The sequence below is a fragment of the Microcebus murinus genome, chromosome 9 (assembly GCF_040939455.1).
Source record: "Microcebus murinus isolate Inina chromosome 9, M.murinus_Inina_mat1.0, whole genome shotgun sequence".
NCBI lineage: Eukaryota > Metazoa > Chordata > Mammalia > Primates > Cheirogaleidae > Microcebus > Microcebus murinus.
In genome coordinates, this window is record NC_134112.1 from 27,223,254 (window position 1) to 27,246,943 (window position 23,690).

At 46.4% G+C, this 23,690-nt stretch overlaps 1 protein-coding gene across 4 annotated transcripts in view; it reads left to right on the plus strand.

The window, feature by feature from the left end:
* The first annotated feature begins 254 nt into the window (after window positions 1–254).
* GSDME (gasdermin E) overlaps window positions 255–23,690 on the plus strand; it is a 46,238-nt gene continuing 22,802 nt past the window's right edge. Inside the window, exons 1-4 of one of the 4 annotated variants that reach the window (XM_076006368.1) lie at window positions 255–368; window positions 7,123–7,248; window positions 7,853–8,082; window positions 12,385–12,577. In XM_076006368.1, coding sequence (XP_075862483.1) covers window positions 7,872–8,082; window positions 12,385–12,577 — 404 coding nt within the window. In that variant the 5' untranslated portion in view covers window positions 255–368; window positions 7,123–7,248; window positions 7,853–7,871. Of the gene's footprint in view, window positions 369–4,854; window positions 4,907–7,122; window positions 7,249–7,852; window positions 8,083–12,384; window positions 12,578–23,690 lie in introns of those variants that run through there. The other 3 variants (XM_076006369.1, XM_012773329.3, XM_076006371.1) reach the window with 3 other exon arrangements.

The window sequence follows — 23,690 nt, forward strand, 5'->3', positions numbered from 1 at the left end:
GGGCCCGACATCTCCCCGGTGCGCCCCCCCGACTTGGGTCCTGAGAAGTGTGCGAGGACTTTGGCCGAAGCCAAGGCCTGGGCCGCGAGCGACAGGGCTCCGGGGGAGTCGCACGAAGGAAGGCAACCCGCTCCCTCTGGGCCTTGCGGGCGTCTCGGGCCGCAGCCACCGCCGGGCGAGCCCCTCCCGCAGCTTCCCGCCGCCAGCCCCGCGGCTGCAGGGGGCGGGGACGGAGCAAAGGTCCCAGCGGGCCCGCCCTTCTCCCTTCTCCCTCCTCCCCGTCCGAGTGCCCGCCCGGCTCCGCCGACCCTGGACCCCGCGGGCGCAGGGCGCGAGCGCGCGACAGCCGGGCCGAGGGAGGCGCGCGGGTAAGTGCGCGGCGGGCGCGAGCTCCAGGCTCCGCTCCCGCTCCTCTGTTTTCCGTCCGGTGTCCCGCGCCGAGGGGAGCGGAGGCGGCGCGGCGCTTTCTCGCTGGGACACCCCTCCCCGCTCTCCTTCCTAAGGGAGACGAGTCGATTGGCTGCCCCGTCGCGCCCCTCGCCCTCCCCATACCCGGCCCCAGTCCGGTGACCCATCTCCCCGCCACTCCTGCACGCGCGCTCCCCGTCCCCGACCTCGCCCGCTGCCATTTCCTCTCCTGGCTGTTGCAGGCGCAGCTGGCACCTTCCTTCCCTGTCCCCCTCCCCGCCCCGTCCCCACTCATTCATCCTTTGTCTCCCGGTTTCTCCTCCGGGCGTCGCCGAGGCTCTCCTGGCTTGGGGGCGTGTGTGCGGGAGAAAGGCCCGAGCAGGCCTGGAGTTCAGTCCCCGCACCGGACGGCCTTGGTCCGAGGTACGGTGGCCCCGAGCTTGGGGACGAGGCCAAGCCCCCTCGCCGTGGCGGGCCGGACTGGGATGACCCAACGGCAGCCCGTGGGGCGTCCTTTGGCCTGGACAAGAGGACCCCTGGCGGTCCGGTCTGCACCTGGGAAGGAAGGACTAGCGGGCAGCGCGTGGAAAAGCGCAGGTTGTAAACACGCAATCCAGCCGCTCCTCTGCCCCAAATGGGGAATGGGGTAGTGAAAGGGCGGCCGTCTTGGGATCGCTGCCCTCAAGAGGCGGGCAGATGGCCAGACCGACGGCCGAGTCCAAGTGAAATGAAAGAAGTGCTGTGGGGTTGGAGAAGACGCCGAGGAGTGAAAATTAAGCATCTTCAAAATCCACAACAGACAGGCTCTTCTAAAGGAAAGCGGGGACAAGTTGAGCCCACAGATCTGGGAGAGAGGCCCGGACTCCCCAGCCACTGTCCCGTAGCTCCCCTGCCTTAAGAGGAAGCTCCACATTTTCCAGAACTGCTTTTCTCTTCGCTCTTTTTGCCCTCCCAAGGCACTCAAAGCGTCTTCCCTATTCTCAGACTGTTACCCACTCCGCCTCCTAAAAGCCTTCATACCTCACCTTGGCTCTTTTCAACCTCTTGCCTGTCTTGTGGCCATCATTTGTGTACTTTACATCCGATTTTTATTTCAGAAAGAAATAATAGAATATCTTGATACTGTACTTCCATTAAAAAACGAGTTCAGGTACTGGGCTGTAAGCATCGGAAGATATTATGTAAAAAGATGACACATCTGTTTTAGTTTAATAGACGTAGTTTCACTTTGTTATTTAGAAAACCAAAAATAATTCAGTTGTGCTGAATTTGTTAACCATGAGACAAGTTAGGCAAGTACAGCACTGTCTCATTTCCCCAGATAGTGAGCAATGATTTTTGTTCCCACCATAACTGAAGTTTACCCTTTCAAGCACACTTTCTTCCTTTACAAAACGAATCCTGTGTTGCCCAAATTAAAAAAGACAGAAGCTGAACAGGGAGTCAGCAGAGCAGGGTGGTTGAGGGCACAGGATTTGGCGTCAAATAGACCTTGGATGTAATCTTGGCTCAGCACTGATTCTCTGTGTGACATTACTACCCTCTAAAGACCACCAGGAACAGGCCCAGAGTTGAGCAAGTTGAGTCTGTTGCTCTTTGCAGCCAGGGAGACCACAGGGAAACTTGAGATGCCTCAGTAAGGGGGTGTTAGAAAGGACTTAGAGGATTTGGGCTTGGAGTAGGCAATCTGGGGGTGGTGAAGGGTTTAAGGAAGGTGGCTTTGCTCTGGATTGGATGTTGTCAGAAAGTGGAGGAAATTCTATGATTGACATTTTTCATAAATCTTATCTAAAAGGAGAGAAGGCCAGAGAGGGGCTAAAGCTGTGATTGGTCAAGAAGCAGCAGTCACTCATTAGGATTGAAAAGGGGGTGGTATTTGGTCACTTTGGTGGGGGAGTTGAAAATGTTCATGCTTAGTCTGTGTTCAGACATGATCACAGAGTGGGCTTGTTTTTGTCTTGATGCATCATGATCACGGAGGGCCTTGCCAAATGGTGATGCTATGTGAATTGTTCATGTTCAGCAACGCTGGGGCCTAGCCGACAGTACCAGGCCAGCTCCCAGATGTCAGGGCTGCTTCTTTGATCTTGTGATCTTGGACAAGTTACTTAACATCTTTGAACTTCAGGAACCACATCTGAAAAATGTGGACAATACCTACTTTATAGGAAGAATAAATAAGGAAATGGGTATAAAGTATTAAGCCCAATGCCTGACATATAGCAGGTACTCAACAAACAGTTGCAGTTCTCTTTATCTAGAGTATTTTGATGTTGAGGTTTCTTTTGTAGAACTGTTCAAACAGAGGGCCAGAGTTAACCACAGCTACTCTGAAGAAGAATCCTAAATGGAGTGTTAGAAAGAACTGGATCCAATTTAAAGGCTAGATAATCCTGTGACTCTGAATCACTCCTAACAGGTGTCACTGAATATAGCATCCTCTCCTGCAGTCATTACCTTGGCAGGTGTTTTTAAGATTCTTTGTTCCCAGTGGCCCCAGTTGGCTGTGTGCTTTGCTAACTTTGTGTCATTGCCTTGCTTTCATGGTTTCTTCCCTCCAGGTCTCCTGTCTGGCAGTCTAACTCTAGCTAGAATATCCTTACTGCATTCACTTGGCTGTTTCAGTTCTGATTTGCTTTGAACTGGGAAGCCACATAGGTGCTGTTTGCTAATATAATTCTTAAGGCTCTGTGTGAGAGCCCAGGATCTGTGTAGCAACTGTGAAGTGCAGTGGCTTTTTAGGCCATGAGCTATTTGAGCTATATCTCCTCTGAGGCCATTTACAGCTACTTTCAGGCTGGAGTATTGTGGAAATTTGAGTTCAAAGTCTGACTTCTGGCTGATCAAGACATTACTATGCTTGTCTGTGTCAGGCAACTTGGGTTCTAGATCATTCATTTGTTTGGACCTGGGCACATTTTTTAATCTTTCCTGGATAGACTAGTGATGTTTGACAATAATGGTGGAAGTCTATTATCTCCTAATGCTTCATGACAAACTCTGTTGTATTAAATGTGTAGCCTATATTTTGGCTGATCTATTATATCAAAAGTTCCTAGAAATAAAAGCAAAAAAAAAAAAATCAACACTAGAAAATGGGCCAAGGACACCAACAGTGAACACATTGACTGCCACACTAGAAAAAAATTCTTCCCCAGGGCCTCAGTGTTTTATTAAAACGAAATGATCCTTTCTAATTTGTTATTTTTTATTGTTTTCTGTGCGTGAGTTATTTGCAAAACAATCCACATTTTTAGAATTCAATTGTCAATTATTACAATAAGAACATCGACAAGTAAAATTTTCACAAATGAACTGCAAGGTTTTGCTTCACGAGGCCCTGGGCTCAAAACTAGCTTGAGTTAAATACAACTCACTTGGCAGTCAATGTGTTAAAGAAAGAAATACAAAAGCCTTTAAACAAAATGAATGGTGCTTGATTTTAATTGTGTTAACATGATATAACCTAAAACTATACTGAGATTCCATGTCTTACCTATCAGACTGGCAAAAATCCAAAAGTTTGATGACACACTGTTGCTAAAACTAATACTGTTATACATTTGGTGAGTCTACAGCCCCGAAAATTACAGATGCATTTATGCATTGATCTAGCATTCTCTTTTCTACCCTTCAGGTACATTGTCCATGTATGACGAAGACATGTGTACAGGGGTACTTAGAGAGGGAATCTTTAAGATAACAAAAATTTAGGAATAACCCAAGTGGGCAGCAACATGGGACAGATTAAATAAGCAATGATATCTCCATGTGAGGGAGTATTGTGCAACTGTAAAGAATGCACTACCATATTTATTCTTAGATGACAGCAAGGTGCAGAGCAGTATACAGACTTTTGCTTATGTTTGTATAAAGAAACATGAAAGCAATATGCCTGCAGGGGAGAGGTATAACAGTTGCTGGGATGTGAGCGGGAGTGGATTTCCTGGTGTATATCCTTTTGCATAGTTTAGATGTTTGAGCCATCTTAAATGTATTAAGTATTCAAACATAATAATAAAAAAGAACCCTCTAACTTTAACTTCACAAGGACAGTATTCTCAAAGTCTCATGATTGAATAAACCCGATTCTCATAAAAACCTACAAAGCAACAGCCGCCTCCATTCACGCTCCCTAAAGCAACTGCTTTGTCAAGAAGGCAAATTGTCTGTGTTTGATGTTAGATGAAAAAAAGAAACATTAAAAATTAATTTTGGAATTTCCTTTCTTTTACACTGTAATCCCTCTGGGGAGGATTGGTATCATTACTAAAGCTTTGCCTCCCACAACAGATGGGTTTTATTTTGTTTTTTAACAGCAAGCCTGATTTGGTTTCTCCAGAAACCTGTGTGATCTGAAGGCAAGTTAGTGAACTCCCTTTCAGTTTGTCCTGGGAAAGAATAGAAACCATAGAAATAAAGATCATGGCGCTAGCAGTAAACTGAGGCAGATCCTGCTGCGGCTCTTCTCTTGGACCAGCAGGAGGAGTTCCCACAGGTGATTGGGGAGACCTCATTTTGTTAAATGTTCATGCCCCGTGTTTGGCAACATAAATCCTGCACCTTACCCTAGATGTGTGCTCCCCAGTGACTGCCTTATTGGGTCCCATTGTTCTGCTTTCTCCTGAATTCCCAATCTTGGTAACTGGCTTCTCCATCTCATCGCTCAGCCCATACCTGGGATATTGAGGACATCGAGGGAGTCTTCTTTTATGACTGGCCCCTCATCCAACCAGAGCTTGGCAAAACCACCAAACCAGTATCTTTTCTATCTTTATGCCACTAGCATAGTTCAGGGCATCATCATTCTTGTCCATCTCTAATCTTGTTCTTCTCAGGCCCATTTCCTATTTTGCTTCCAGAAGGTCTTTTAAAGTGACCATTCTGATCACATTGCTCCCTAGACTCAGCCTCCAGTGGCTCCTGCTGCCCTGGCTCCCCTGCACGGGTGGCATGGACCTTCAGAACCTGGGCCAGGGTGGTGGCCTCAGCCTTGTCTCTGGCGCTTCTCCACTCTGGAACCTGGGCTCCAGTGCACGCGGCAATCCTGGAGTTGGACAGCCATTCTAGTCTGTTGAAGTGGTGGATAGACACTGTGACACACATCACAGTGTCTCCTGGGCCATCACGAGCTTGCTGGTGACACATCTCGCCTCGTACTATCTTCATCACCCCTCCACCACCTGCTGCAAATACTGTGCTTTTATAAAGGCTGCTTCTTGGCTAGAGCATCCTTACAGTGTTCCTTCGCCTGGCTGGCTTCTACGTAGTCTGCACATGCAGCTGGGATGCCCTCTGCTCCTGTGACCCTACATCCCTGTTATTCTTTGCAGGTCACTGTTTTAGAAAGGAACTTCCTTGCATATTTTTAGCATCTCTTCGTAAATGTTTATTCTACCTAGTAATATAGAAGAATATAGAAGAATAGGGTCAGGTAGCTATTGCTTCATAACAATCTAAGAAAAGGTACTTTAGAGAAGAATTAGTGATAGGTAAAGGCAAATGACTTCTGATACCCTAGAGGAGGGATTCTCATTAAAGAAAGAGGAGATAGTCTTATTAAAGAAAGTGGATTGAACTAGTTAAGGTCTGAGCTTACTCCTAGCTCTTACATTCTTTCATTTTTTTTTTTTTTAAATAAGATAGGATTTATTTATTTTTTTAAATAAGATAAGATCTTGTTTCGTTGCCTAGGCTGGAGTGTGGTGGTGTGATCATAGCTCACTGTAACTTTGAACTCCTGGGCTCAAGGAATCCTCTTGCCTCAGCCTTCCGAGTGGCTAGGACCACAGGCACACACCAACATACTTGGCTAATTTTTAAAATATTTTGTGGAGATGGGGTTTCACTATGTTGCCCAGGCCCAGCTGTTAAATTCTAAGAGAGCTGTGTGAATATGTGAGCATGCCAAGAGCCAGGGTGTGAATATATATATGAAGCATACTTCCTGTCCATTTGACTTTTCAACTTTTGACCATGGATAGTTTTTTTTAAATGTTATTTCTAGTTTAGTTTTTTTATATAATAAATTTTTAAATTATACACAAATGTATATATATAGTGTGTATGTGTGTGTGTATTTGGCTATTTGCAATTTGTGTATTGTTTATAACCTTTGCCCATGTTTCTACTGGAGTACAATATTTATTTTAAAACTTGATTTGTAAAACTGTTTTTTAAATATATTAAGCATTCTTGTTCTTTGTCATGAATACTACAAGTATTTTCTCAGTTTGTCCCTTGACTTTCTAAAGGCCCTTCCATCCTACAATTGTGTAAATGTTTGTCTACATTTTTTCTACTACTTTTAGGGTTTCATTTTTCCTTAAAGAAACTTCTGATCCATTGAGAAGTTGTTCTTGTGTATGGCAAGAGAAATGAATCAGACTTAATTTTTTCCAGATGGTTAACTCATTGTTCCAACACCATTTCTTAAATGGTCTATACTGAATAGAAAAATTAGCTGGACGCAATGGAGTGTGCCTGTAGTCCCAGCTACTCAGGAGGCAGAGGCAGGACGATCACTTGAACTCAGGAGTCTGAGGTTGCTGTGAGCTATGATGATGGCACTGCACTCTAGCCAGGGCAACAGAGAGAGAGACTCTGTCTCCAAAAAAATAAAATAAAATAATAAATAAATAGTCTATACTTCTTGCACTGAATATAGTACTTTTCTTTTATATCTTCTAATGTGTCTCTTCTTTTTCCCTCCAGCTGAAGTACAACTGTGCCTTCATTTTTGGATGAAAAATTCATAGCTAGGTACTTTCCATTTCTGCATAGGAGAGATCCCACAGTGTAGAGAAAAAGCACCTTTGACCCTTTAAAAAGTAGTCATAGGTAAGCTACCTATTGCCATCAGTATGTTGTTCTTGAACAAATATTCCCAGGTCTCTGCCTTCTAGATTCTTGGTAGGATTGTATTTCCTGACCTTTATGGTTGGCTGAGGCCATGGACCAGTTCTGACAGGTTGTAAGTGAACATGCCATGTGTCACTTTTAGGCCAGAGCATTTAACTGTTGGTGTGAGAGCTTCCAGAACTTTCTTTTCTGTTGGATAATGACTGACAATGTTCAAGATGGTGTCTTCCCCTTCAGCCTGGATCCTTGAGACTTTAATAAACAAAGCTCTCTTGTCCCCCTGTATTGGACCTGTAGTGTGAGCAAAAAATAAACTTTTATAGTTATAAGCCACTAGGATTTGGGGGTTGTTTGATTCTGAAGCACAACGTAGCCTGTCCTGACTGGAACACATGTGCTCTCTCAGTGTCTCAATTTGATTTCTTTGTCAGTTGAACTCAAACAGGAGGGGCTCGTCTCCTAGGGAGAAGATAGTCTTTCATTTGTACTCTTGAGACTAGGAAGAAACGTGATAATTTTAGGGCACATACCCCACAAAATACTAACTTCTCATTTGATGTTAGCATAACTTCATTTTTTTCAGGTAATCTGGAGCTTTCAAAATGTTTGCCAAAGCCACAAGAAATTTCCTTAGAGAAGTTGACAATGGCGGCGACCTGATCGCAGTGTCAAATTTGAATGACTCTGATAAACTACAACTTCTAAGTCTGGTGACCAAAAAGAAGAGATTCTGGTTCTGGCAACGACCCAAGTACCAGTTTTTATCCATCACCCTTGGAGACGTACTCGCAGAAGACCAATTTCTGAGTCCAGGTACGTTCCCTGGGAATATTTCACAATTAGTCCCAGAACAGGAGATTCTTCTTTTAGAAGCATGTTGTCTTGAGTCTAGATACTTTATAATGAATTCTCCTGTTTCTTTGCTGCCCGCCTGTAAAACATGTCCTTTCTTAAAGTGAACAAAATTCTGTAGGCCTGACATGAAAAGTTTATAGCTTAATCTTTTAAAAATAATTTTGCATTTTTGGTCTAAAAGTAAGACATGCCACTGAAAATTTGCTTCAGGGTTGAGATTGATGATGCCACATACCCATCAAGAGGGCGTGAAAAGTTTTATCACTCACATAATGATGCTTTCTGGGGAGAGGAGGGCAGGCTCTAAAGCTGGCCCAAAGTGGCTACGGAGAGGGGGATAAGGAGATGGGCTCACTGTTTATTGTGATTAGTGAGTGGAGATGGGTGAGGATCCCTGCCTGAGGGCTGGGCTTATGTAGTTCGAGCTGTCACTGGCACCTGTGGACAGAGCACCTGGATGCTCTTATCAGTTTGCCCAGAAAGAGAAGGAGGACTGGAATTTGAAAGCTGTCAGCAGACATCAGAAATGGAGTCACATGCATTATTGCAGTAGAGTACAAAATATGGAAAAGGATGAAGAAGACTTAAAAATCAACAAAAACCCCGCCATCACATATTAATTCCAGTGAACATTTAGATTGTAGTCTTTTATTCTCTGCATTCAATTTTTGTTGTTGTTGTTTTTGAGACAGAGTCTTGCTCTGTCGCTCCCGATAGAGTGCAGTGGCATCATCATAGCTCATTGTAACCTCAAACTCCTGGGCTCAAGCGATCCTCCTTTCTCAGCCACCCGAGTAGCTTGGACTATAGGCATGTACCACTGTGCCTGGCTAATTTTTCTATTTTCTGTAGAGATAGGGTCTTACTTTTTCTCAGGCTGGTCTCAGACTCCTGAGCTCAAGCTATACCCTACCCCCCTCCCTGCGCCTCAGCCTTCCAGAGTGCTGTGATTACAGACGTGACCCACTGTGCCTGGCCTGTATCCAATTTTTTAATAACAAAATTGGAAACATTACTACATACAATTTATATTTATTCCTTATTTTTTTATTTAACCTTATTATGCTTTCCTCCATAGATTTAAATATATTTTTAATGCTATTTTCAATGAACACATAATATTCCTTTGAGTGTATATATCCTAATTTGATTAACTGTTCCAATTTAGTGCTTAATAAATAAGACTACTATGAGCATTTTTGTTTGTATTTTTGTTGCTGTTTTTTAAGCAATTGTTTTAGCATAGATTCTTAGAGATTGAATTACAGGACCAGAGGTTGGGAGCTTTTTGAAGATTTGGTACTCATTGCTACATTACTTTTGGGGACATGATGATATATGAAAATATTATCAACTCTTTTTTTTTTTTTTTGAGATAGGGTCTCTCTCTCTCTCTGTTGCCCAGACTAGAGTACAGTGGCATCGTAATAGCTCACTGCAACCTCAAACTCCTGGGCTCAAGTGATCCTCCTACCTCAGCCTCCTAAGTAGCTGGGACCCAGGTGTGAGCTACCATGTCCAGCTAATTTTTCTGTTTTTTGTAGAGATGGGGTCTCACTATATTGCCCAGGTTGGTCTCGAACTCCTGGCCTTAAGTGATCCTCCGGCCTTGTGCACACTTCTGCATTGTCATCAACTGCTACTGGTGGAAGAGATTACAAGTGTGAGCCACCCCACCCAACCATCACCTCTTAATTATTGGACAAAATGATGTCCGAGTCCTCTTTCAGCTCTAAAGTTCTCTAATTTTGTGATTGCATCTTTATTAAAGGGGAAAAGACATAGAGGAGATAATTTGAGTTTACCCAAAAAATGTCCAGACCTTCTTCCAGACAAGCATTCTGGCCAGTGTTGTCTTCTACCAGCTTATCAGAGCTGCCAAGCAATGGGTGAATGAGTTTATATTAATTTTATGTCATCTCAGCCCCACCAGATTTTGTGTGCTTTCTGCTAGAAATTCTATTGAGTGGTGAAATAACTAAATATGAACAGGAGCTAAAGAAAGAAAAATTTACAAAATGGACCAGGGACCCCTGAGTAATTGGAATTTCACCACTCTGGGATGTTAAAATACCTCTTATTTGTTGTCCTGAGAGGTTGTGAAGCCCCTGTTAGACTGGTGAGGCTGGTGGCAGTCACTCCAGATGAAGAAGCCCTGAATATTCTGATCTCTGAGGTCGGAGCTCATCCTGGATTGTGTGTCCAGTTGGTGTTGGTGCTGTGATGAGAAGTATCCTCTACTTTGCCTACTGAATAGGCTCAGGATACTTCACCTTTGTCATTTTTTGCCACTTGCAACAACACCAGCCTGTGTGTTGCCCAGGGATGTGCAGGCTGGAGGGTGGCGATTTGGCAATTGGCTGTCCAAACCGTAGCCTGTTGGTTCCTTCATTTCTTCCCTTCCACCAGCAGTAGTTGATGATATCGTGGAAGTGTGCACAAATGACATCTTTTTTTAGAGCGAGTCTAGTTCTGGCTTTTGGAATACATAGACAAAATCTTGAGTGCCCCTACCTGCTGTGGAGTCCAGTCTTGGAGATAAGAGTTGTCAGGAGTGGTATTGAACTTGACTGAGACCAGCACGGTGTTCTGAAGATAGAATATCTATCTTTTCACACATCGTAGAACCTAGCACTGTCCTGTTTATCAGGAAATGATGTTGCTCTGGCCTAAAGCCAGTGGATAGATTGAGCCTTGCTGTGTGTCAGGCTCTGTGTTACATGCTGTACATACATCAGCTTGCAAGAGACTCCATCAGGTGGGTGCCATTAATGGTCTCCCAATTGCATATGAAAATCTGAGGTTCTGGAAGGTGAATGTTACCCAAGATCTCCCAGTTAGTAATACTAGAGTAGGGATATAATCTTAGGCTCTTAGTATCTGCTCTGTCCTGCTTATCAAAGCATTTCCTAAAGTGTTTGTTTTCCACCAGATATTAATAGGAAAAGCTTTGAATTGAAGGCATTTTCACAACCATTTTATTTTTGGCGGTGGTGGGGGAGGTGAATCTCTAGTTTGCAAATTGCAATGACAATGAATGGTGATTGCTTCTGATTAACCCTGGTTAAGGTGTGGGTTTTCTTCATTGGAGTGAAAGATATATAGGTGAGATATAGGTGTCAGGGCAGTGAGTGGGTGGAAAGAAGCCTTTCAGACTCTAGGGGGGTTTGAATCACTTGTGATATGCAACCTAGAGCCTAGGAAAGCCTTGAGTTGGGGAAATGGAAAATGCCAAGTGTGAACTTCCTAGAAGATTTAAAAAAAAATTTTTTTTTGTTTTTTAGATAGGGTCTTGCTCTATTTCCTGGGCTAGAGTGCTATGGTGTCAGCTCACTGCTGACATACTCACTGCATACTCAAACTCCTAGGAGGTCCTTCTACCTCAGCCTCCCAAAGTGCTAGGATTACAGGTATGAGCCACCGTGCCTGGGTCCTAGTAAACTCTTAATGTATCCTTACCACATGGTGATGATACAGACCATTTTTAAGGTGGTTTTGGTTGGATTGAGAATGAGAACAGTAGGAACCTGGAGCTATGAGAAGGCTGGCCATTCGGATATGAGATCATCAGACATTATCATTAGGGTTTGGATAAGAAGGGCCTGTCCTCTGACTTTATCAGAAAGTCAGAGATAAAGAGTTGCATGATAAGGAATTGAGTGACTGGGTAGAGGTCAGATATAAAAACATAAATGTGGGAAGGGAGTTATTTGATTGGAGATGGATCATGAGGGCCAGAGGACTGCTCTCCAAGCTGGTGGGTGGGAAGGCAAGATGCCCTGGGACAGGCCCAGGTGGCCGCCCTGCCCGATGCTGACTAAGGCAATCCTCAGTGCACCTGGGGGAGGCTGCTGAGTCTCTCTGTGTAGGTGTCATCCTCGTCTAGTCCCTCCTCAGGCTTTCATCCCGGAAAAGCACACATTGAAAATGTTCTGTTTCTACCCTGGACAATGGTTAAAGAGATGCTCACTTTAAAATTATTCGTTAAACTGTACAGATGGTTTTTGTGCACCTTTCTCCACATATTGGAATTGAAAAATGGGAAAACAATAAAGCACCCTGTGGAGCCCTGGCTAGCAGGGTGCACACAGGCGAGCTGGCCCCGTTTTCTTGCCCATCCACGTGGCTTGGCTGCTGGCTTTCCATCCAAATGCCAGCCTCCTGTTTCCCGGAGGAAAACAGGCTTTGGAAAGCTGGGCGACTGGAGACACAGGTGGCCTTGTCGTCATTAGATGCCTCTGCTTGTCCGGTCCATTCCAGTGGTCGTGGAGTCGGACTTTGTGAAATACGAGGGCAAGTTTGAGAACCACGTGAGCGGGACCATCGAGACAGCGCTGGGGAAGGTGAAGCTGAACCTGGGCGGCAGCGGCCTCGTGCAGAGTCAGTCTTCGTTTGGGACCCTGAGGAAGCAGGAGGTGGACTTGCAGCAGCTCATCGGGGACGCGGTGGAGAGGTAGGAGTTCTGTTTGGCATTTTGGATTTTGACACGTCTCACATTTAAAGGTCATTCATTTGAACCTCTGTTAAAAGGGTGACAGCTGCCATCTTTGCCGATCAAGGGAAGCTTTATCTGATGCCTGCTGTGCCGAAACTTCTTGAGAAGCACATTCTTGGGTCTGAGATTGCTTGACTGTTCTTAGCCTGAGGGGGAGACTTGGGAAGCACTTTAAAAGGATGCAGCCATGGCCTGGTGCGGTGGCTCATGCCTGTAATCTAGCACTCTGGGAAGCTGAGGTGGGAGGATAGTTCAAGGTCAGGAGTTTGAAACCAGCCTGAGCAAGAGCGAGACCCTGTCTCTACTAGAAATAGAAAGAAATTAATTGGCCAACTAATGTATATAGAAAAAATTAGCCAGGCATGGTGGCGCATGCCTGTAGTCCCAGCTACTCAGGAGGCTGAGGCAGAAGGATTGCTTGAGCCCAGGAGTTTGAGGTTGCTGTGAGCTAGGCTGGTTCCACAGCACTCACTCTAGCCTGGGCAACAAAGCGAGACTGTGTCTCAAAAATAAATAAATAAATAAAAGGATGTAGGCAAATATGTACTTTCTTCAATCTTGTGATTGATAAAATGCCAATGATACAACGGCTTTGTCCTGCATTTTTTTTTTTTTTTTTTGAGACAGAGTCTCACTCTGTTGCTAGGGCTAGAGTGCCATGGCATCAGCCTAGCTCACAGCAACCTCAGACTCCTGGGCTCAAGCAATCCTCCTGTTTCAGCCATCCCCAGTAGCTGGGACCACAGGCATGTGCCACCATGCCCGGCTAATTTTTTTTATATATTTTTAGTTGTCCAATTAATTTCTTTCTATTTTTAGTAGAGACGGAGTCTCGCTCTTACTCAGGCTTGTTTTGAACTCCTGACCTTGAGCGATCCGCCCGCCTCGGCCTCCCAGAGGGCTAGGATTACAGGTGTGAGCCACCACACCCAGCCCCTGCATTTTTGAATATTAACATCCGAAGTAGGAAAATCACAGCCTCCCTCTGGCTCCTAGTCATTTTCTGATGGGGAAAAGAAGAAAGCAGATTGGGGGCTTCACGGGAAGGGCTGTTTTTCAACCTTCAAAGTCTTGGAGAAAACCCCACATTTATTTGTTTGTTGGCTTTCAGGTAAAAACACTTTACCCCAGTTTAGCTCATCATTATCTTTACCTTATGTCTAGCCCAGCGCTCAGTAAATAGCTTTGCGCAGTGCCTACTGTGTGCCACATGCTGCTCTGCATGCTGGGCATGCTGCAGGGGACAGAGTGCCGCATTCCTGTCCTGCGTTCTAGTGGGGACAGACACAAACTATACAGCCAAAGTGAAACGTGCAGTAAGTTCATGGGTAGCGGTGGCAGGGAGGGGGATAGGAAGTGCTGGGAATGGGGGCTGTGATTTTACAAGGCTTGGCCAGAGAAGGCGTTCAGAGAAGCTGGCATTAGAGCACAGACCTGCAAGAGGGGAGGGAAGGAGCACAGGACGTCCTGGGCAAGGCCTGGCGGGGAGGCAGCATCAGTGGGACTGAAGCTGAATAAGGTTGGAGGGGAAGAACGGAGGGGGGAACTGAGTCCCACAGGACCTGGGAGGCTGTTGGAAAGACTTGCTCTCACAGGGAGTGAGCTGGGAAGCCGCTGGAGGATTCTGAGCAGGGAAGCAACACAATCTGACTTGGTTTTTTAGAAGATTCATTCCAGCTGCTGGGTGAGAAGAGACTGGCTGGGCAGAAGGAGGGAGTCCAGTTGGGAAGTTATTGCAGTAATCCAGTGGGCGTGATATTCAGTTTGTGCAGTAACTTACGTGCGCTTTCCTGTGAATTTTACCACCCCTTCTTCTTTTAAAACTGAAAATTCAAATCCAAATAATTAAGAGAGAACTCACTTATATTTAAGCATGAGTGGCTTATCTCCTCTTTTCCGACATTTTTAGGATTATATAGAATATTAGATATTAAATGAAATTATGCATAAAGATTTCAAAATTAAATTATGTATAAACAATTAATGAATAAAAAAATAAAATAAAACTCACACATCAGCATGTGATGGGAGGGTTTTGCACAGACATTGAGGATGCTTGGGCAACAGTGAGCTTCCAAACCCACGCACCTCTCCAGGAACTGCCCATACTTCACGGAAGGATGGTGACCACTATTCGCCACCTTCTGGCATTCCCCAGGACCTCATGACCCCACGGAGTTATGGCTCCATCAGGAATTCCCTTTTGATCTGAGAACTTGATGCTCTCCCTGGTGGCGCCAGGTGGGATGGCCACCTCTTTTTCTGGCAGTCATGATCATTATTTTCCTTTCTCTACTACTTTCCTTTGCTAGAGAAGCATTTTCCTTCCTGTTAGTTATCCGAAATGAAGATTTAACTGGGCATTCTACATCTTCATTTGTTAAATCGGGTGATGCTTTCTACTGGGGCAGGGGTGCAGCGGGGCGGGGAAGCCCGGGGCCTCTTCTCTCTCCCTCAGCCTTCGCAGCCCTCTAAAGCTTGGCCATATTTTGCAGTCTTGTCATTTCTATTTCGAGAACCACAGTTTGGCAATGCTCTGTAATCACGTTTCCCGAGACAGGTTTTTTAAACACTCGTCATGATTCAGGTGTAGAAGCTCTTGCCAGCAGAAGGCAGATGGGGAGGGGTCACCGAGCAGAGATGGGAGCCAGCAGTTACATGTGGAGGGACAGGGAGAGAGGGGGAGGAAAGGAGCTTCCACGGAGCACCTACTATGTGCTGGGCACTGTGTACACGTCTTCTCATTCACGCTGCACAGCCGTCTGCTTTTACACTTGAGTGTAAAAGCACTGCGGCTCAGGAAGGAGAAACAACTTGTTCCCAGGCACAGAGCTCAATTTGGGTGCTGGAGCTGGGATTCAACTCAGGATTTTCCAGCTCCGAAGCTCCTGTTCTTTCCTGTAAATCGTGTCAAAGTAGTTGGAATGACAGCACAGAACGGGAAGGCAGAGGCATGGGTCTGAGTCCCCACGGAGGATGCCGGGTGGGTGAATAGGGGCACGTGCACTGTCCCGAGCAGGCCCATGTGACTAGCTAGGCCTGTTTACCTGGAGGTACCTGGACACTGGGATAAGGTCACCTGGGGAGACTCTTCAGGAATCCCACGGGTTGTAGAGGTGACGGAAGAAGCGATGGCCCAGTGAGGGGCGATGCCAGGAGCGTGACAGAGAATAAATGTAGACTGGGCGTGTTGACTCACGCCTGTAATCCTAGCACTCTGGGAGGCCGAGGTGGGTGGATTGCTCGAGGTCAGGAGTTCGAAACCAGCCTGAGCAAGAGCGAGACCCCGTCTCTACTAGAAATAGAAAGAAATTAATTGGCCAACTAATATAGAAAAAATTAGCTGGGCATGGTGGTGCATGCCTGTAGTCCCAGCTTCTCTGGAGGCTGAAGCAGCAGGATCACTTGAGCCCAGGAGTTTGAGGTTGCTGTGAGCGAGGCTGACACCATGGCACTCACTTTATCCTGGACAACAAAGTGAGACTCTGTCTCAAAAAACAAACAAAGAAAAAGAGAATAAATGTAAGGCCTAGAAACCAAAGAGATGTCTTATCACAGTCACCCCTCGTTATCTTGCTAAGTGGAAAAGGTGAGCTGCTGGGAAGGGGGAGGGAAGACTCTCCCGAGCCTGGGACAGAAATAAGTAAAGCTGACATGCCTGTCACTTCATGCTGGAGTAATAAATTCTTATTCTGCTTGTCTTTGGACTCTGATAGCATCAGCAGGATTGATAAGACACTGTTGATACATCTGTGGCCTTGGGAGTGGTGATCAGTGATGCTTAAGTACTGTATGTTCTCGAGGGCTTATTTATGGTCAGTCATTTTTATTTCAGGTCATTTAGATAAGTTGTCTGCATACAAGTTATGTCAGCCCTCAAAAAATTAGAGTACCAGCTTTACTGTCTGGGAAATATGTGCACATCTCAAGAAACAAACTTCATCTATCCTTGAAAAAACAAGCGTGCACTGGGCACAAAGGCATTCCACAGGAAAGAACCTTCCAGATACCTGGAGCTGACCCCTTTGAATGAAATTGCCATGCGTACCTTAAACATTCTGGATGCAAACCATTCTATATTGTGTTTTTCTTCTTCTTTTTTTTTTTTAAATGGGGAATAACAGCTGGGACTTTTTTGTAATGACTCAGATTCATGTCTTAGTCTTAACACCCGGTATTATACTGTAATAAGCTCCTCACTCTTTCTGCCTCATCTTCCAGTGCCAGCTGCCATTTGTTACTGCCTTAAATGTAGAAGCCACACCCCACCCCACCTCTGTCACCAATTTATTGCTCCTAATCTCCTAGGGTCTGGGGATTTTATTCCTGGTCAGTAACTTAAGTGGACATGGTAAGTCCACTGCCCTGCCCTTGGCCTCATTTTCCCCAGCTGTATGTGAGATGGTTGGAATAGATGATTTTCTTTTTTTTTTTTGAGACAGAGTCTCACTCTGTCATCAGGGCTAGAGTACAGTGGTGTCATCATAGCTCACTGCAACCTCCAACTCCTGGGCTCAAATGATCCTCCTGCCTCAGCCTCCCAAGTAGCTGAGACTACAGGCATGAGCCACCATGTTTGACTAATTTTTCTATTTTTAGTAGAGACAGGGGTCTAGCTCTTGCTCAGGCTGGTCTCAAACTCTTACCTCAAGTGATTCTCCCACCTCGGCCTCCCAGAGTGCTAGGATTACAGGCGTGAGCCACCGCACCTGGCCTGGAGCCACCTCATCTGGCCTGGAATATAGATGATCTTTAAGGTTTTCTCCTGGCTAAATGTCTGCAAGTGAGTGGACTGCAGAGTGCACCTGCCAGCTCCTTTCCCTTGAGTTCTGGGCCTTGGTCCCATCGGTTTTCCATTTTGTGTTTTCCTGGCTATTTGGGGATTGAGGTGGGTATTACCATAAAAGGCACATCCCACTTTTATTCTTTGTGTATTGTAAAGTGAATTTTGGTAAAGCAGGTGACATTTTCCTATGTATCCATGGTAATGAGAAGGTTGAGTTTTCATTAAGAACTCCAAATTAAATAAATTATATGAAAATAGCATATCATGAAAGCAATGGCACAGCCATATTAAACTTTCACGATTATTTAAAATATTTTAAAATTACACTGAAAGTTTTATTACATCAAAATACAAATTCTACAAGTTTCGTATGTGAGGCATTTTTAAAAAAATGCTATTCTTTTTTATGGCCTTTATTTGACCTCTTTAAAGCTGTTGCAGCAGCTCCCATGAGTACTGCTGCAATGTGCTATTAACTCTTATTTTATTTAGGAGTTTTTTGAGGGGAAGGATTTGAGGGCTCAAGTTTTTCTTGAAAAAAAAAAAACAAAACAAAGTTTGACCTGGGCTTCTTTTCTACTTGATGGAGAAATTTCCCTGGGGCAAGCAGAGGGTTCAAAAATCACCCCACTGTGTCTGTGCTTTACTCAGCACTGGCATCGTTATTTTTAGTAAACAGAGTTTGTGCCCAACAAGGCGAAGACTCTGTCCACATGTACTGTGTTTCCCCAAAAATAAGATAGGGTCTTATATTTATTTTTCCTCAAGAAGACACCCTACGGCTTATTTTCAGGGGATGTGTTATTTTCCCCTCAAAGCCTCAGCTTGCAGCACGCACAGGATGGTCGAGACCTGACGGGGAGCCGACCTTGTTGGTGGGGCTGCCCGCACCTTTCCAGTCACCTCTGGGATAGTAGCTGTCACGATGGGGCAGATGAGAAGGGCTGCTTGTCTTCTTCACCGTTCCATGACGAAATGCATGGGTTGTGCAGACACGCTGTGTAGCCACGCCCATCACTAGGTCTTATTTTCGGGGTAGGGCTTCCATTTTGCGCAAATGCTTAGACATCCTGCTAGGGCTTATTTTATGGGTGGGTCTTATTTTCAGGGAAACACGGTACTTGCAGAACAGGAGAGTCCTGAGTCCAGTCTTGCTGTTGACTGTCTTTTTTTTACTGTGTCTCTCCTTCAGGGGCAGCCTGTGTGTTGTCAGGATCCACCAGGTGAGGGCGCCCTGAGGTCAGGGAGCAGGAGGTGGCAATGCCTCCCAGGTGCCTCTGCTCTTGGTGGGTGGAAGTATTTTTAGGCCGGTTGCAGGGTGGTAAACTTCAGGCTCATTTTAAAACATCAAAACAATTGGTGTGGAAACATATAGAAGATTTAAGGAATAATATAATAAATGTTAATATACCACCTCCCACCCAGCTTAACAAAGGAGTTTTTCTATAACACATTGACTGCCACACTAGAAAAAAAAGTTTTATCCTTGGAGCCATGGTGTTTTATTACAAAAATAGAATAAAAACTTCAAAAACAATCCTTTTTAATTTAATAATTTGTTATTTTCTTATAGTTTTCTGTGCATGAGTTACATGCAACTTGAAAAATTGTTCACTGGGCTCCCAAGGTGAAGAGACATATGAATTGTGTATGCTTTATGAGGCCCCAGGCTCAAAACTAGCGTGAGTTAAATACAACTCACATGGCAGTTAATGTGTTAAACCAAGATACAGGAGCCATCTTTTCCTGCCTTCACTGCCCAGGATCTCCTTAGCAAAATGGGATTAGCGCTTCTGGGAGAATTAAGTGAGAGTATAAATGAGGCAGGTAGAACAGTACCTGGCATGTGGCGAGTTTTCATTAACCATAGCTGTTCGTGTTACCACTTCCAGTACCCATTGCTGTCACTCTAGCCCCACACCCAGCCTGGTTAGCAAGCCTGGGGAAGGCTAGAGCTCTCGGGAGGAGAGATGTGACTCGGCATGCTGTGAGCAGGGCAGGGAGATGTGGAGCTTCAGAACTGAGATGAAGGGAAGCCCTCAGTTTCCGACACGTGGTGTTTCTGATGCTTGCCACCTTTGTGCTGAAGATAGGTAACCGTGCAGTCTCCGCGCTGAACTTCAGTGCAAGTCGGAGTAGCAGCAGCTTGTGTACCATCCAAAATGAGTGCTGACCCAGATGGGTCGCTGTGCCATGGAAAAGTCTGGAAAGCACACAGGATGTTCTTTGTACATGTTTTGTTTGTAGTGGGAGATGCTTATTGGATTAAGTAAAGATGAATGCAGCTCTTGAACAACATCAGTAAGATCTTCGTGGGCCTCGGTCTGGCCACCGTATTCTTTATGGAAAGCACGGCTCTGAAACTCAAGGCCCCACCAAATGCACTCTTTGTAAAAGATGTCTTTCCCGGGACCTTTAGGCCACACCATCTCCATGCTATCTGAAACTCAGTCAGTTTATTGTCATTTTTTTCTAAATGCTTCTGTCTCCTGGTCTTGGTTTTAGTGGGCCCCTGGAAGCTTGTCTGACCTTGTCAGACCCTCCGTGGTTTCCTTACACCGTATAAACACGGCCCACTGCTAATCCCCAACTCCGTGCTGGAGAGAAGGGCAGGGGACGTTTTCTAATACCTGTTCCCAGGAATGGCTCTTGTCTTTTTGTAGAAATTGTCTTGTCCTATGAGCTGTACTTTTAAATTCTACTTCAGATTTTTCTTATTTGTTTTTTGTAGAGATGAGGTCATGCTATGTTGCCCAGGCTGGTCTCGAACTCCTGGGCTCAAGTGATCCTCCTTGCCTCGGCCTCCCTAAGTGCTGGGGTTACAGGTGTGAGCCAGTGTGTCAGCCTCAGATCTTTTTGGAACTAATAGAATTTAAGTCCTAACAAGAGACATTCAAGTACTATTTTCTTCCAAGATTGATAGACATTTTTGTATTTCATCAAATCCAAGATGTCATCCATTGTAAGATGCACCATTATTTTATGTACCACCGAGAAAGAACACTGCCAATTAAACCATACCACCCGTCAATTTTAAAACAGCCTGATTCAGAGATAATAAAATGTGGGGGGAAAAGTGTATGTCTCGGAATTGCTGAGCTACGGTGTCCACAGTTGGGTTGGCTGGTATGAGTCATGAGTTGGAATTCAGATGAGCAGACATTTATTCCTCTTGGGCTTTTCATAGAGTGTCTGACACAGGGACTCAGGCCGTCACTGCACTTCTCATCTCCTCTCCAAACCCTCCAAGGAGCTCATGGGTGAGGCATGGGTCCAGCTATCTCAGCCAGGAGTCTGGGTATCAGATGTGGCCCCTTCCTCACCTTCTCTGCTATAGCTAGCCTCTCACAGTCCATTCTGCCTCTTCAATATTGGTCTTACCTGTTTCCATTGCCCCAGCCTCATCTCGCAGCTAGCCATCTCTTACCTGCGCTAGCCCCGCCCCTTCCAGCTGATGCTCCGCAGGGCAACCAATCAGATCCCAGCACTGCCTGGCCCATGCCCTTCCGTGCTCTCCCAATGTCCCCCTCACGTTCTCCAGCCCTGTCCCCTGTTCCAGTTCCTGGGATTAACACTCCAAGCCCTCCCTCAACTCCAAGCCTGGGCTGCAGGCCCCTCCTGGCCACATACGCTCGCTCCCTCTGCTATGCCTGGCCAGTTCCTAATTATTCTTTATGCCTCGGATTAGACGCCACTTCCTTCAGGAGCCACGCCACCCCACGCTTCCCCAGTGGGGTAAAGTATGTTGTAACTGCCTGGGTCTATGTCTGTGTCCCTCCTGGAACATGCCTCTCTTGTTGGCCGTGGGGTCTGGCACGGTGCCTGCCACATACTGAGCGCTGTTTGGTTGAAAGGATAATTGGTTTATCTTCGTTTTGCAACTGAGGATCCTGAAATGCAGAAATTAATTAGTTTGCCTGGACTCAGGATTTAAGGTCAGAGCCACAAAGCACATGATTTTTCCAGTCCAACGTCTATGCTCAGAGCTTGGAAAGAGAAATGCGTTGCAAGGGCTCCTGCCTGAATTCACCTCTCCGCATCAGCTCGTCCGGTTCATCATCTTTCGGGCCTGCTGCATCTCATCCGCTGGTTGCAGTTAATTAACTCCACGTCTGAAAGGCTGAACGGCTGTCACTGCTCAGTCCTGCTCCCCTTTCTCTCTCCTGGGTCGTTGTCTGTGAGTGGATGAGGAGGTAGAGACCATCATGTGGACAGAGGTAGAGCAGTCGCAGTGTGGGGCTGGCCTGGTGGCTCTGGTAATGATGTGCAGTTAGCTTTATGCCACAGCAGTTTTCAATCCTGAAGTCATCTTCGTCACAGCAAACGAGAGAAAGCGAGGAGGGCTTTTCTCACTATTTGGAAGTGGAAGCCACCCCGGGGCACAGTTGTTGGAAGTTTCTAGAGGTTTCCCGGCCCCTGCTCCAGTTGAGCATCTCTGGTGTGGGGGAAGTTTCTGTTGTGGTTGGAATGGGGACAGCCGGTTGGCACTGAGGACCCAGTGATGGCTTCTTCGGTTTCCAAGAGGATCCTCTGCCTGTCGCTGGGAAACTTGAGCAGATAAGGCTGCTTGTTCATTAACAGTCAACCACACATTAAGTACCTCCTGTATGCAGGGCCCTGGAGGCCCAGGAGGGAGAGGGAAGAGAGAGCTTCCGGGGATGTTGCTGAGCAGGTCCTCGTCCTGCCCCTTGCCAGCCGTGTGCCTTTTCGCCCTTGGCTTGTGAGTTCTCTGTGCTGCTTGTCCTTCTGTGAAATAAGGGTGACAGTAGCTTCCTGTGCCAGTTAGCGTGTCTAGTTGCAAAGAGCATTTGTTATTATCTCACATAAGGAAACAACCAAGGCAGGGCGAGTCCTAGTTAACCAAATGAACTAACGTGCAGTGGCTCCCCAGACCCTGACAGCCCCCACCCATCGTTCGTCCTGGCAGCCCAGGTTCTCTCTGTCCCTAAATGGCAGCCACATTGCAGACAACAAAGGCCAGAGGCAGAAAAGCGGTCTCTTCTTTGTGTGTCTTTTTAGACTGAGTAAAACCTGGGAACCCCCAACAGACTTTTCCTTAGGTCTCAACGACCCCAATACCTGATAAGAACCTGGAGCTACAGGGTTTGCTGAGAGACAAATCAACACTTGTCGGCAGGGCTACCTCCACCCCAAGGCCCTTAACCAGACTGGGGAGGGCAGCGAGAGGCACCCCACTCCCAGTGTGATGGGCTTGGAGCCTCCAAGCGCAGTTGCTCAGGGCAGCCCCCTGGGAGCAGCACAGAGGTGGCCTGAGGGCTCCTCCTTCCCCCTCCTCCTCCCCCCTCCTCCTCCCCCTCCTCCTCCCCCCTCTCCCCTCCCCCCTCTCCCCTCCCCCCTCTCCTCTCCCCTCTCCCCTCCCCCCTCTCCTCTCCCTCTCCGCCCTTCCCTTCCCTCCTCTCCTCCCTCTAGTCCTCCTCCCCCTCCCCTTCCCTCCCCCTCCCCCTCCTCTCCTCCTCCCCTCCTCCTCCCCCTCCTCTTCCCCCTCCGCCTCCCCTCCTCCTCCCCTCCTCCTTCTCCTCCTGGCAACAGCATCTCTATTCAGGATTTTAGGGGGCAATTGCCAAAATTAAGCACTAATCACGGGCTTGTGTGGATGCTTTGCCACCTCTGTGGACTGGAGGAGGTTGGTTATCATAAGAGGAGACTTTCCACTTGTCGAAGTGTCAGAAGGGCAAGCCCTCAAGTTTACGGGCAGCGTCTGTGGACCTGATTCTACTCTACAGCTGGGCTGTGAACACACATGCGCTTCTTTCTCTTTCGACTGCAGCTTTAGCCAATAAATCAGAACTCTTTGGGAGAAATACCTGAATTACTGAAGCCTTAATGGTCAATATATGTTTCTATTTCTGTGGGTAATTCTTGCTTAGTATCCTTGCAATGGCAGGCCGGCTACCTTCTTCTGGCTCCTTTTAGTGTTCCCATCTCTGTTCCTGGGGACCTACTGACACCACTGCTGACAGTATTGCACTGTTTCTTCAGAATGCATTTGTCCCTTCTGCCTCTCGTTGTTGGCGTTTATTATAGAACAGCGTAGCGGGAAAAGTGCTGGCCTCCGATCAGAAGGCGTGTGTCCTGATTTGGGCTCTGCCACCAATGTGCCATGTGGTTCAGGTGCGTCTGGAACCTCTCAGGGTGCTCCTCATTAATGAGCAGAGATGTTGGATTAGATCCGGGCCAGCCCCCTCCCGTGCCTGTGCCGGCGCCACCAATTAATTGCGGCTTTCGTGCGTTTTTTCCTGCCCCCAGCCCAGCCTCAGTCTCAGA